At 39.1% G+C, this 14,496-nt stretch overlaps 1 protein-coding gene across 1 annotated transcript in view; it reads left to right on the plus strand.

Annotated features, from left to right (window-relative positions):
* mdn1 (midasin AAA ATPase 1) overlaps positions 1 to 14,496 on the plus strand; it is a 228,121-nt gene that overhangs the window by 81,293 nt on the left and 132,332 nt on the right. Inside the window, exons 41-51 of the mRNA XM_069887323.1 lie at positions 250 to 351; positions 463 to 726; positions 3,697 to 3,964; positions 4,434 to 4,593; positions 4,860 to 4,976; positions 10,543 to 10,751; positions 10,983 to 11,125; positions 11,437 to 11,639; positions 11,912 to 12,132; positions 12,550 to 12,663; positions 12,996 to 13,116. Of these exons, the coding sequence (XP_069743424.1) occupies positions 250 to 351; positions 463 to 726; positions 3,697 to 3,964; positions 4,434 to 4,593; positions 4,860 to 4,976; positions 10,543 to 10,751; positions 10,983 to 11,125; positions 11,437 to 11,639; positions 11,912 to 12,132; positions 12,550 to 12,663; positions 12,996 to 13,116 (1,922 nt within the window). The remainder of the gene's footprint in view (positions 1 to 249; positions 352 to 462; positions 727 to 3,696; positions 3,965 to 4,433; positions 4,594 to 4,859; positions 4,977 to 10,542; positions 10,752 to 10,982; positions 11,126 to 11,436; positions 11,640 to 11,911; positions 12,133 to 12,549; positions 12,664 to 12,995; positions 13,117 to 14,496) is intronic.

Raw genomic sequence — 14,496 nt, forward strand, 5'->3', positions numbered from 1 at the left:
TTTGTGTATGAAACACACAAACATTTTTTGGTCCAGTTTGAGGCTTGGAAAGTTTAGCTTTAGTAATTTGCCAAAGTTAGGGGAATGACAGGAGGCTGTGACTTACCCAGTCATGGATGAAAGTAATGCAGTTTTTTAAGGTTACAAGCCAAATGCATCTTAGGGGTGGAAGATTGTTCCCCAAGAAGTAATCTTGTGAATGAAGTGGGTTTGTATTCTATACTAATTGTATATTTTATTTTTTCCAAGATGTTTGCTGTCTTTAAAGAAATATTCTCAAATGGTGAAGAAGTTCAATTGCATCCCTACACCGGGTCACAAAAGTTCCATATCACGCCACATCAGGTTCAGGTTTGTAACCTGCTTATGTGAATTCAATTTATTCAAGTAACAAAATTATGAATTTTAAAGGACAAAATTGACCATTTGTAGTGAATCATTGATCTTGCCTTCCTGTTTCAGGTTGGTTATTCTATCCTTTCACGCAGAGCATTCACTGCTCCGATGTCAAGCAAGAGATTGTCCATTCTTCACCATTCACTTCAACCACTGGAGTCCGTTATGAAGTGCACTCAGATGAGCTGGATGGTAATTTTGGTGGGACCAGCTGCCAGTGGCAAAACAAACCTAATCCAACTTTTGGCTCTTCTGACAGGTCATAATTTAAAGATTATGGCAATGAATAGTGCTATGGATACCACAGAACTACTTGGTGGGTTTGAACAGGTGAGATATCTTGAGATTGCCAAATTTGTGGTGAACATTCGTCATGCCACACTCCCAAACTTTGTTGCTCGGGTTGTTCTCTTGTACTTTGACTTTGAACTTGTTGCATCTTCAAGCCTTCACGTTGGTAATTTTGTCTGCTGAAACTCTGCCAGGTTATCTCTAACCAGGGAATAAAAATGATTGACACAGCTAGTGATGTGATTTTATTTCATATACTTATGGATGCAGTATATCTTGTATCTTCACAATCTTCACAAGGACATTTTCCAGTCAATAGTTGACTTATTCAAGAATATTATTGCAATCAAAGACTAAACCCATGAATCATAGATTAATTTGTTTTCTTCTACACTGCTTTTCCTTGACTTGGGTGTCAATGTGGAAACAGAACCTTCACCCCTCTTTTTGTTAGTTTTATCTTTTTACTAATTATCTGCCTGGGCACTCTCCAACCAGACAACATTATTGTTGACGTCTCCAGTTTCCATTGAACTCTTCTCCCAAGTCTCTCTTTCCCTATCCCTCTGTCTCCTTTTCTTCAGCTCCCCAGCTCCTTCCCTCTCATTCAGAGAAATAACTCTTCTCCCTATCACTTCTCAGCTGTTTTCCTCTTCTACCCTCCCACCCATATCCATGTGTGACTTCTGCCCCATCCTCCCTCCTCTACTTCCCCAACCCCTCCCCCCCAACCTTTTTATTTGGGCCTTGTTGAGAGCTCAGGCACAAAATGTTGGTTACCCTTTCCTTCCTAAAAATTGAGCATGACCTGTTGAGTTTCTCCAGCAATTTGTTTTGTTTAGTGATTCTCATTGTATTCGCAATTTTTTCCCCTTGGAATTTTACACGGTAGGATCCCCATATTCCAGAATTCAATCAACCAGAAACTCAAACAACTGGGGTAAAAAAACAAGGAAATATAGAAATAAATTTCAAATAAATAAGATTGGGGATGGACCCTGCGGGGGAGCGCTGAGACTTTGTTGGGTGCAGGCAGGATTGCCGCACTGAACTAAAAATGCCCCTCAATACTTTACGTTTTGTGCTATCTTGTCTTTTTTAAAAAAATATCTTTATGGAGTTAAATTTTAAAAAATACACATGTTGATCCAATACATAGGCTGAAATATAAAAGACAGATAACTTTTACTTCTCAAATAATTCCTTAAACAATACATAATACAAGTTGTGTGTACCCTTATCGATCAAATCCATTTTATTAAAATATTTCAAAAGGAAACAAAAATAAAGAAAAGAACCCCGCCCCCCCCCCCATTAATCAAACTCCTCCCTCTAAACAAGATTAACTTGCATATCTAATGTACATAAGAAATTAAAGATGACATTTGGAAAACAGACAAAGCTTCTCAGGGGCATCCAAACACCCTAATTCTTTAAATTATGGTAATACTCCATGAATGGTCCCAAGTTTTGTAGAAATTCACCTTTACACCTTTAACATCTGATTTTTTTTTTCCTAAACTTAGGAAAGGCATAACCTCCCATAACCATTGCATATGGATAGGTGTCTTTTAAACTGTGTAGTCTTAATGCAGGTGTATTAGTCAGGCGTTGGAAGGGTGAGTCTCAGTGAACCAGAACATTTGCATATCAAACATCTGTGATTCCCATAGGTGTTGGATGATGGGAATTCTACTGTATACCCAAATCTGGTCTTCCCGTGGTCTCTGACCTACAGGGAATAAAAACCCAGCATCTTGTCGTGGAAAAGTACTCCATCCTAGGCAAAGTTCTTCTGCAATCTTTCCAGTAGAGATGCATATTTTTCGATAGTGGGTGACCAGAACTGCCCACTGTTCTCCAACTGATCTGAATGGATGTTTCTTTTTAATGGTTTAATCACATCACATGCTAGCTCTTATTCTGTGCCCTGACTAAAGGCAAGAATCTATTTGCCTCTTAACTAACCTGTGCTGCTACCTTCAGCTACTTGTACATGCCTGCCAAGGTCTCCCTTTTCCTTGATACTTTGTAGAATCCTATTATTCCCAGCATTATTAGTCATCCACTAATGCATTGCCTGACATTTTTCAAGGGTTAAATTCCTTCTGCCATTCCACTGAAGATCAATGTTTTTCTGTGGCTGAAGATTCACAGTACCAATTTACTTGTCATTCCTCTTCCATTCTCATCTACGTTGTTAATGTATACAACAAATCCAAGCATTGATCAATGTGGTATACCATTTGGCCATACAGTTTCAATTACACAAAAAAATTCTTAACCATCGGCGGTATAATGATGAAATGGCTCAGAATCCTATCTATCTCCTGTCATTAAGCCAAAATTGGAGCCAAATTGCCTGTGATCTATAAGGCTCCATGTAAACTATTTTATACAATCCTCATTGATGCACCTTTTCACCTCTGCAAAGTGCAAGTAATCAGACAGGATCTCTGTTTGCCTCTATCTAATTAATCCTTGTCCCTCCAAGTGTAGATTAATTGTCGATCTCAGAATTTTCTCTTGTTTTCCTGTCACAGAGATTACACTCTCAGGCCTATAACAACCTGTTTTCACCTACTATTTATTAAACAATATCTGTTTAGTTTTGTGTATTTGTATTTGCCCTGCATGTGAATCGCTTGTCTGTATGTGTGTTATGCCTGATTGTTTGTTTAACATGTTTTGCAGAGGACTAGAGAATGCTGTCAGGTTGTGCTTGTGCAATGAGTGCTTTCCTCTTGAATAAAAACACTATTTCTGGTCTGCCAGTCTTCTGGCAGCTTGTCTGTAGCTAGGGAGAAGATTTTAAAAGTTTCTGAGCCCAAGGGATTTGCCCACTTCCAAATTTTGACTTTGAATCTTGGCAGCTGCTCTTCTGGTTATCTGGTCAAATACAAGTAACTATTAATCTGGTTTCTTGTATTTAACAACATTGATCATACCTAGTGTTTACTTATGTTAATAGAGTAGAAATCTTTGCTGAAATGGTCTTTTTGATTGCAGGTTGATATTTTGCGTCCTTGGCAAAGTTTAGTTAGGAAGGTGAAGGATGTTGTCCTTGCCATCACCAGAATTATCCTCCTCTCTATGGACTGTTTCCATGATGGCAGTAATCTTCTCAAACTCTGGAATTCATTCCTGTTCAGCCATACTCAGTCCTTTGAGAGGAATCGCAGTTCTGGCATTTCCACTGATGCAATCAAAAAGATGGAGAATTTGCTCGCTGTTCTACACAAGTTCAACAACAAACTGAGTGTGCTCTCATCATCAGGTATGTACAGGTATTTCAGTGATTATTTATAGATTTGGTGGCATGATTTTAAGTTATTGAAGAATGCACAGTTTGTAATTTAAATTTATTGGGAAAGAGATTCCAATATACAGGACAAAGCAAGATGGAACATGCAAAGCTGGAAATAGTGATTGTTTTTAAAAGCTAGGTTGAAGTAATTTCTGTTCTGTTTTTCTATCTCTGAACACATGGGACTACAGTGCAAATGATTCCACCGAATACCCATGTAGCTGGTAGTGGACCTACTAAAACGCACAGTATTTTAGCAAACCATACAGGATTGTAGTGTGAGAGCTTTGGATATCCTCATCAGCTTTAATTTGCACTTTAAAAAAAATTTGTTTGCTGGCTGAAATGAATGAAATTTAAGTTGCCATATTTCTCAATGGCCTTTTGATGCAAACTGCATTTCTCAGTAATTTATTTTGTCTTGAATCTTTTGTTTTAGAATTTGAAGAAATAATTGCAGAGTTCCAGCAATTTAACCATCAACATAAACAGTTTTTGGATGGTAAAAAGCGTGGCACTTTTGAATGGGTTGATGGGATGCTTGTACAGGCTTTGAAGTCTGGCGATTGGCTGTTGTTGGACAATGTTAATTTCTGCAGGTAAGTTCTGTAATTATGTTGGCACTAACATTTTGGTTAAATCAAGGCTGAAATAAATTCTGGCACAGTTCAATGTTTTAATAAATGCTGGCAGAATTAATCATGCATTCTCTTGTCTTGGCATTTGATTAATCGATACAGATGTGTGAAATTGTTCTGTAAATGCAATTGGAATGAGATTTACTGGTTGACACATCCATAGGGCTACTAACTTAAAATGTATTTGTATCTGGTTTGGCTGTATGCTGTATTTTTTTTAAAACCAGCCCTTCTGTACTTGATCGTCTGAATGCTCTTTTGGAACCTGGAGGAGTCTTGACTATTAGTGAAAGAGGAATGATTGATGGCACCAGCCAAACTATTGTACCACATCCAAATTTCAGGTATGATCATGTTTTTGCTGGCAATTTGGAACTGTTGAAATGAGCCATTTTTGTAGAGCTAGATTTTCTGCATTTGTTTACAAATAGAATTCATAAACTTAATGATAACATATCTGTCCTAATCTGGATTTCGGTATATCAAGAGGAATTTAAATATTTGTATAATCTCAGAATTGGCTGTATTTTTAAAAAAAAAGACAACTCTCTAGTGTTACGAGCCCAAAGGACCCCAAAACCCAGCAGCAATAGACATTCACCAAGACAAATAGTTAAACAAAAGTTGTTTTTAATTATCTTTAAGCATGAAAGTGGAATCAAACTTTAACTTACCTCTATATTTAACTAACCCAAATTATGTAATGTGTGGTAAATTTAAGAAAAATTCTTTGGTTCACAATTCAATCTCACTTCTTCCAAGTTCTCTGGTTGCAGGCAATTCTTATATTGTGCACAGAATTTAACATGTATAAAGTTCACCAGGTTTTGGTGCTCGAAATGTTTACCGCTCAGGAAGGTTCTTGTAAGGTTTGCAGGGAGAGATTTGTTGTTCCAGGATTTCCACAACTGAGGTAGCACCATTAGTCACCTCAGTGTCTTGCTGAAGAAATTTGCCCCTTCAGGGTTCTCCAGATGATAACCTCTTTCTTCCAGGTCACCTTGGAATAAGGGAAACTTTCTGTTTCCCTTATTCCAAGAGAAACGTCAGACAGATAGCACTTCCAGCCATCCACTGCTCTGGAACTTTGTTTCCACCCAGCTCTTCCTGTCTTGTTTCAGTCAGCCATGACTGTTCAGTCTCTTTTCAGTGTCTCACACACACTATCTGAGAGGGCTCGTCTTCTCTCCCTCTCTCTCCAACTAAGACTGCCAGGAAGCCCATGTGACTCTTTCACTTACAAAAACCACCACCTTCAGCAAACCACAGTTCTTCTCCTTGGTGAAACAAAAACGAGGAGTGGCCTTTCTGTGAGCACACTGTAAGTACTTTTTAACAACAAGTTTGTGGTCTCCAAACAATGGCTATCCATTTCATGATGTCATTTCAATTAGCACCTACTTGAAAAATGTGCATAAAAGTCTCCAAAGATCCTGCAATGTTACTGAATATGAATTCTTCAGTATTTCAAATAAGATCTATTTTAAAATGTGTGTATATATGTAACCTACTTTAAATCTTACCAAATTCTCCCAATATTTATCCATTACACTAGATACATTTGTTCAGTCTGAAAGGGATCTGCTTTTTATAGTTTATGTGCTATCAAATGTCAACCATTCAAACTGCCTACATCTCTCTGAACTTATCCATGTATCTCTTATTTCTCTTAAACATTAATATTCCATCCATGGTGCCTACCTCAACCACCTCCTCCAGCAGTCCACCCCATACACCCAGCATCCTCGTCTTTTTTAAAAAAAAACTCGGGTTCCTGTTAAATGTCTCTCTCCACACCTTAAATTTGTTTCCTCTGGTTATTGATTTCCCCTACTCTGGGCAAAAGATTCACTCGATCTATTCTTCTTGATTTTGTACACCTTGACAAGATCACCCCTAATCGTCCTGTATTCTAAGAAATAAACGCCAGACTTTCACAGTAGCTCAGGTCCCCCAAGTCCTGGCAACAAACTCGTAAATGTAATGACAAATGATTTTTCTACCAGGTTGCCTTGGATCATAAAAGAGCAACTTGTATGGATAAATATAGAACTTGATACACTAGGAGAAACTGATCCATAACATTTTATTTGTAAATGGAATTCAAGATTGTTAATGGCAAATATAGAAACACCCATGATGAAACATTTAATTGAACTTTGGAATAAAATTGATAGAGATTGGAGGAAGAGGTTTAACGTCTAGAAGAAAACCTTTATTTCAAAATCGACATTCCATTTTTCTATGGAAAATTAATTTTAAAAATTTTGGAAAATTTGTGGTATTAAGAAAATTAAAGATTGTTTTGAAGCTGGGAAATTTATTACTTTTAGTAGAATGAAGGAAAAATTTAAAATATTGGAAAATACAAAATGTTGTTATTATCAAGTTGGCCAAGATTTTTGGCCAAGATTTAGTATTACCTCCGGAGACAGAAGTAGAATTATTAAGTTATAGGTTTGTAAAGAAATTTTTCAGAGATATATAAATTATTACAAAAGAAGGCTCGAAAAGAAAGAGTCCATAAATCAAGACATAAATGAGAGGTAGATTTAAATAAGCAAATAGATGAACGTAGATGGATTCAGATATGTAAAGAGAGTGTGAAAAGTACAATAAATGTGAGATATCAGTTAGCTCAACATAACTTTATTCATCAGTTATATTTAACACCACAAAAGTTACATAATTTGTATTATATTTATTCAGATTTATATTTTAGATGTGAAGAAGTTGGTACTTTTTTTGTATTTGACTTGGCAGTTTTCCACAATTAAACATTTTTGGCTTGATTTGGGAAATAGAACAAATAACTGAAGTAAGATTCCCACAGGATCCAATGTTATTTTTACTGGGAGATGTTGCAGGAATTGAACCTAAATTAAAACTGAATATGTATCAAATTAAATTTGTCAAATTGCTTTGACAATAGCTAGAAAATATATTTCTGTAACTTGGCAGTTGGGTATTGCTTTGGGAATGGATAGATAGATCGCTTGCAGAAGTTTGGAATTGTATTTCACTTGAGAAAATTAAGATATGAATAGCATACATTTTGTGAAATATGGAGCCCATGTTGGTATTAAAATTTAAATGTATCTCAGACATTCCTTTTCTCCTGTCGATCCCTATGGAAAAAAAAAATACTGCAATCCACTGAAGAGGTACTGGGCTTCTCCTCCAGGAAAAACAAGGACTGGTTCGACGAAAACAACCAGGAAATCCAGGAGCTGCTGGCAAAGAAGCGAGCTGCCCACCAGGCTCACCTTGGAAAGCCGTCCTGGCCAGAGAAGAAACGAGCCTTCCGTCGCGCATGCAACCATCTTCAGCACAAACTCCGGGAGATCCAAAATGAGTGGTGGACTAGACTGGCCAAACGAACCCAGCTCAGCGCGGACATTGGCGAATTCAGGGGTTTTTACGAGGCTCTAAAGGCTGTGTACGGCCCCTCACCCCAAGTCCAAAACCCACTGCGCAGCTCAGACGGCAAAGTCCTCCTCAGCGACAAGATCTCCATCCTCAACCGATGGTCAGAACACTTCCAATCTCTTTTCAGTGCCAACCGCTCAGTCCAAGAATCCGCCCTGCTCCAGCTCCCTCAACAGCCCCTAAGGCTAGAGTTGCATGAGGTCCTCACCCGGGAAGAGACATATAAGGCAATTGAACAACTGAAAAGTGGCAAAGCAGCAGGTATGGATGGAATCCCCCCAGAGGTCTGGAAGGCTGGCGGCAAAACTCTGCATGCCAAACTGCATGAGTTTTTCAAGCTCTGCTGGGACCAAGGAAAGCTGCCTCAGGACCTTCATGATGCTATCATCATCACCCTGTACAAAAACAAAGGCGAGAAATCAGACTGCTCAAACTACAGGGGCATAACGCTGCTCTCCATTGCAGGCTAAGGCGCCTGCAAGCTCACACCAAGACACAAGAGCAACTTGTCCGTGAACTACTCTTTGCAGACGATGCTGCTTTAGTTGCCCATTCAGAACCAGCTCTTCAGCGCTTGACATCCTGTTTTGCGGAAACTGCCAAAATGTTTCACCTGGAAGTCAGCCTGAAGAAAACTGAGATCCTCCATCAGCCAGCTCCCCACCATGACTACCAGCTCCCCCACATCTCCATGGGGCACACAAAACTCAAAACGGTCAACCAGTTTACCTATCTCGGCTGCACCATTTCATCGGATGCAAGGATCGACAACGAGATAGACAACAGACTCGGCAAGGCAAATAGCGCCTTTGGAAGACTATACAAAAGAGTCTGGAAAAACAACCAACTGAAAAACCTCACAAAGATTAGCGTATACAGAGCCGTTGTCATACCCACACTCCTGTTTGGCTCCGAATCATGGGTCCTCTACCGGCATCACCTACGGCTCCTAGAACGCTTCCACCAGCATTGTCTCCGCTCCATCCTCAACATTCATTGGAGCGACTTGATCCCTAACATCGAAGTACTCGAGATGGCAGAGGCCGACAGCATCGAATCCACGCTGCTGAAGATCCAACTGCGCTGGGTAGGTCACGTCTCCAGAATGCAGGTCCATCGCCTTCCCAAGATCGTGTTATATGGCGAGCTCTCCACTGGCCACCATGACAGAGGTGCACCAAAGAAAAGGTACAAGGACTGCCTAAAGAAATCTCTTGGTGCCTGCCACATTGACCACCGCCAGTGGGCTGATATCGCCTCAAACCGTGCATCTTGGCGCCTCACAGTTCGGCGGGCAGCAACCTCTTTTGAAGAAGACCGCAGAGCCCACCTCACTGACAAAAGACAAAGGAAGAAAAACCCAACACCCAACCCCAACCAACCAATTTTCCCTTACAACCACTGCACCCGTGCCTGCCTGTCCTGCATAGGACTTGTCAGCCACAAACGAGCCTGCAGCTGACGTGGACATTTGGGGTAGACTCCATTAAACTTGCTTTATTTTTGGAATCAGGCAGCAGTGGGAAAGGTATCAAATTTATTACCTGTATGTTGTCCAAAAATCCCATAAATATATATGCAAGTTGATAGATACAGACAAATAAGTTACACAAGGCTGCATATTTAAGCAATTAAGCAAATTGGTTACTATAATAGAGCAGGAGTAAATTGACTGCTAGTTGATCAGTGAGACGACCCACCAACCTGCCCACATTGGTGCCCTGAGGGTAGACATATACTGTAAAGCCCTTCTCAGCTGTTTGAAGGTAGCCCATTTGATATCTTTGGGATATTTGCAGTGTCCTCCACCATAAAGATTGATGCAAAGCATTTATTCAAATTTCTGTTTTCTTTTCCCTGTTATTTTGATTCCTCAGTTTCACCCATGAGGGGTCCAGTTACCCTTTATTTATCTATAGGTGCCAGAGCTATTTGTTTTTTGATATTACTTGCTAATTTTCTCTTGTAGTAAATTTTCTTCCCTGCTGTTATTTCCAGTTTTAAAAAAAATTCACTATTCTGGACTGCAGTTGATCCATGCCACTTAGTATGCTCAATGTTTTATTACTGAGCATGGCAGTTAGCGCAATGCTATTACATTGCAAGTTATCCAGGGTCAAATCTAGTGTTGTCTGTAAGGAGTTTCTACATTCTCACCATGACTGTATGGGTTTCCTGCTGGCGCTCTGGTTTCCTACCACCCTCCAAAAAAAAAATTCACAGCGTTTGAAGTTTAATTCATGTGGACCGGAAGATCCTATTACACAGTGTTGTATTTCTAAGCTGAATTTTTTAAAAAATTACATTTCTTTTGTTAACTACCTATATCTTTATAATGGGATCTCTCTTTGGGCTGTCTTTTAAGATTGTACTTTCCTTTAGTTGGCATGAATTACATTAAAATAAAATAACCTTTGGGTTATAGCAGTACCTGCAACCATAGCTTTAATTTTAAAATGTCATTTTTAAAATTTGAAATAGGCTTTTTATGTCCATGGACCCAATACATGGGGAAATCTCTCGAGCCATGAGGAATCGTGGGATTGAAATTTATATCGCAGGCGAGCACAACGTAGATCCTTTTGATGAACAAGATATGAAAACTTTGCTACATGGGCTTGGTTTTATGGGAGATCATCTGTGTACTGAGCTGATGGCATTATATTCAAAAATAAAAGAAATTGCAGTAGGTAAGACATAAGCATTAAATTAATCAAATCAGACTTGTAGTAAACTGGTTTAACCTGATGCATTGAAGTTTTCTTGCTTTTAATTGGAAGCTTTGTGTCTATTTGGGTGTTAACTTTGATTCCATTGGTTTTGATTGAAAAATAAGTTCTTGTAAGTTTAAGGATTTGCAAGGACAAGTACGGGTTTAAATCCCTTGGGTATTTCACTTTCTTTACTCTTTAAACACCCAGGTAGTGCCTCCATAACCTCACTTCTTCGGGTAGCTGTTCTTATTGTTCGACAGCTGGAGCATGGCCTCAGTTTACCAGAAGCATTCCTTCGCACTTGCTTGGAAGTGTTTGTCTCTTCACAATCTTCTCAAGCTCACCAGAAGGTGAGGGTTAAAGACTTTTTTTTTCTTTTGTAGTTCAGAATGTCTGTAAATTAAGATTAAAACATTACTGGAAGTTTTAATGCATTTTATTTGTTTTAATAGTAACCTTTTGAATTGTACATAGCAGTACTGATGTTTCTGGCCAAGCCTCTTTCCTTTGCCTTTTGATGCTATAAATGGTTTACTTTTATTGAAAAGTTATCTAAATAGTTCTGCAATCATAGTTATAACTACATCCATGAGTTTAAAACAGGAGCATTTAATCAAAGAAAGGGTAATTTAATAGTCATTAGTAAAAATGTGTGTTTCAGAAAATACAAGAACTCGTGGAAAAGCATGGGCGCACACTAGCATTGCCTGAAATCCGGGCTCACTCGTTGACGACTTTGGGGCTGTGGCCACATTCTATTCCATCAGCAATGCTAACAGCAGAGGATTCCATGCTGGCCATGGTTTATCGGGATGGGCAGGTTCTTGCTTATTGTTTGAACCAACTTAGCCTTGACAATAACAGGTAGGTGGGAACCCAGTATTTGTATTCTGTTATTGGGGGAAAGACTAAAATTTACTTGTAAATTTTTTTGAATTTTGCTTGCATCAGGATACACCTGTTCATTAATACAAAAAGCATTGATCTAAGTGAAAACTTTGATTTGCTAAGAATGCAGAAAGTTCTTTTATTTCACCCTCGGCTCGTGAGTAAGTATGGATTTGTATAAAATCCAGAAAATGGATCATAATTTGCTTAACTTTTATTTTGTGGTGTGTTTGCTTTCCCCAACCAAGGTTTCAACCATTGACTCTGACTGACCTGGAGATAGTTTTGCAGTCCTGTAATATGGACAGACTTTCATTCCATGGTGATAAGACATCAGCTCAAGTGGCCAGTGAGGTTGATATGGTTCCTGCTGCTGTCAGACTGGTAACAGAGAAAGCAACTAATCAAGATTGGTTGTTAAGGTCAAGGTGGTTGTGCCACTTAGCAAAATCCCACAAACATTTACCAGGTAGTGTACCACTTTTGGTGTTCGACTGTGTAAAATTGATCATAGAATTAATTCCTACTGCTTAATTGAATCAGTTAGTGATTTGTTCTCGAATAATAGGAGTTTCCATTTGCCATTACTGAAGATTGAAATGCCTCACACAAAGGTGAATTTAAATTTGTAAACTCTAATTAGCAAGGATATGCAATATTAAAATTCTAATAGTATAAGGCATAGTAAGGATAATAGCCCAAAATATCTACTTCTGATTTTTGCACTTCAAACAAATTTGCAAAATAGTAAGTAGACGAGCTACACAGAAAAATCATTTTTTTTTTAAATTGCAGCTCTATAAATGGGGCTTTGTTTCTATGCAGAAGATTTTTAATCGGATGTTACTTTGATTAATTTATGTTTTTTTTTAAAAAATATCTACAGGTCTGGTGTTTGCACAATTGGAAGCAGGATCAAAATCTCTCAATGCAGTTTATTCCAGTGGACTGCCAACAGGAATGAAAGATGTTATACAGCAACTGGAGCTTGATGCAAATGGTACTATCTTCCTGATACTTGAAAAAAAAATGTTTTATCATATTCCTTTTTGGATAAATCAACATCCTTTGGGAGTAGGGATATTTCTATTGGGCTTCAAAACAAATTCGAGGAAAAGGTGAAAGGATAAAAATTACGCAGAATGGTAATGATCTGAAGCTTTCTACTATAAAGCTGCTGGAAGCAGAAACTTGAACCTTGAAAAAGGAAATGGGGAAAAAAAAACTGAAGAAAAGTAAAATTCAGGGCAATGGGACTGAGTAGATTGCAATGCAGAAAGTTTGCCGTTTGTGATAACAACTCTAATCTTTGGTTAATATCCTTCTTTGCAGAGGTTGCATCAATCCCTTTGGATCCACGATGGAACCAGCAGCAATTGGTTATTTTATTTCATTCTGCAGATATTGAAGATGGTGATCATTGTCAAGCACAGATCAGCTCTGTTGCCAACAGGTAACCAGAATTTTTCTGTCAGCCATCTTCTGCTCTCTGAAAGTTGTGTCATTTCCTTTCCTTGCAATGGAACCTTTTACCAATTTTGGTCCTAGATCCAAGTTTCCATTGTAGCTTGGAGTTTTAGTAAAAATATGGGTATATTTGTTATATTCCAGTGGTCAAGTAAAAATTACTGTCTTTGGTGTACAGTGAAACCTCGTTAGAACATGATTTGTTAATCCGCAGAATCACTTGTAGTGCGGGTGTCTGTGGACCCCAAACTGCTAAGGGGCGGGCTGATAACAATCAGCCAACGACCCAACTCCCCACGCCTGACAGCCCCCCTCCCCGCTGCCCCCGGCGCGGGACTTCGGGGCAGGGGCGGCCGTCGCGGGATGTCCCGCAACAGCTGCTCCTGCATCTGTTCTGCGACTCGGCTGTAACGCGATATGAAATCTTGGACCCCAACTACTGCGTTCTAATGAGGTTTTACTGTATTTGGTATGCTTTGCTTTAAGTACAAAAGTTAGTTTGTCATGTTACAACTGTTCAAGATGTTGGTGATACCTCTAGGAGAATTGTGTGCAGTTTAGGTCCCCCACCTATTGGCAAAAATGTCTTTAAGCTGGAAAGTGTTCAATATTGTGCTTAAAGTAATGAGTAGAGTCAGTAGATGCAGTGAACCACAACCAATGCTTTACTGAGCAAGATCAACGTATTTACATTACTGGGAAGGGGGGAGAGCTTGCGTCCACAGCCTTCCGTGTACTCCCTACTAACTAATCAGGTACTCCGCACATGTGCAGTACACCACTGTAAATACGGATGCTGCAGCGCGATTGCAGCAGGAGTAGAACAGCCAGAACAGCTGCCTACAGAAAGGGTACAGGGGAAAAAAAATCACAAGGATGTTACCACCACCTGCGGGCATCAGCTGTAAAGAAAGATTGGACATTCTGGACCTTTTCTCCCTGGAGCATTGGAGGCTGAGGGACAACTTCATAGAGGGGCATAGAAAAAAGTAAATATTCAACTCCATTTTCCCAAGGTAGGTGACCAAAATTAGAAAGTATAGATTTCAGGTAAGAGTGAAAAAATCTGAGGGGCACTCCAATATAAAAAGGATGATGGACATGTGGAACAAGGAAGAGTGGTATAGGTGAGTACACTAGTGACAACTAAAAGACATTAAGTAGACAGGTATAAGAATAGGGAATGTTTATAGAAATATGTCCTAAATGCAGGCACATTTAGTTTAGGAAGGCCATTTAGTTGGCATGAACATTTGACCCGAAGGGCCTATTTCCACATTGTAAAACTGACTCATTTGGCAGCAGGAAGCCTTAATGAAGGTCATGAGGATTAACAGGTAAATTTCCACTGGCTGCAACTAGTGCA

Source organism: Narcine bancroftii, chromosome 6 (genome assembly GCF_036971445.1).
Source record: "Narcine bancroftii isolate sNarBan1 chromosome 6, sNarBan1.hap1, whole genome shotgun sequence".
NCBI lineage: Eukaryota > Metazoa > Chordata > Chondrichthyes > Torpediniformes > Narcinidae > Narcine > Narcine bancroftii.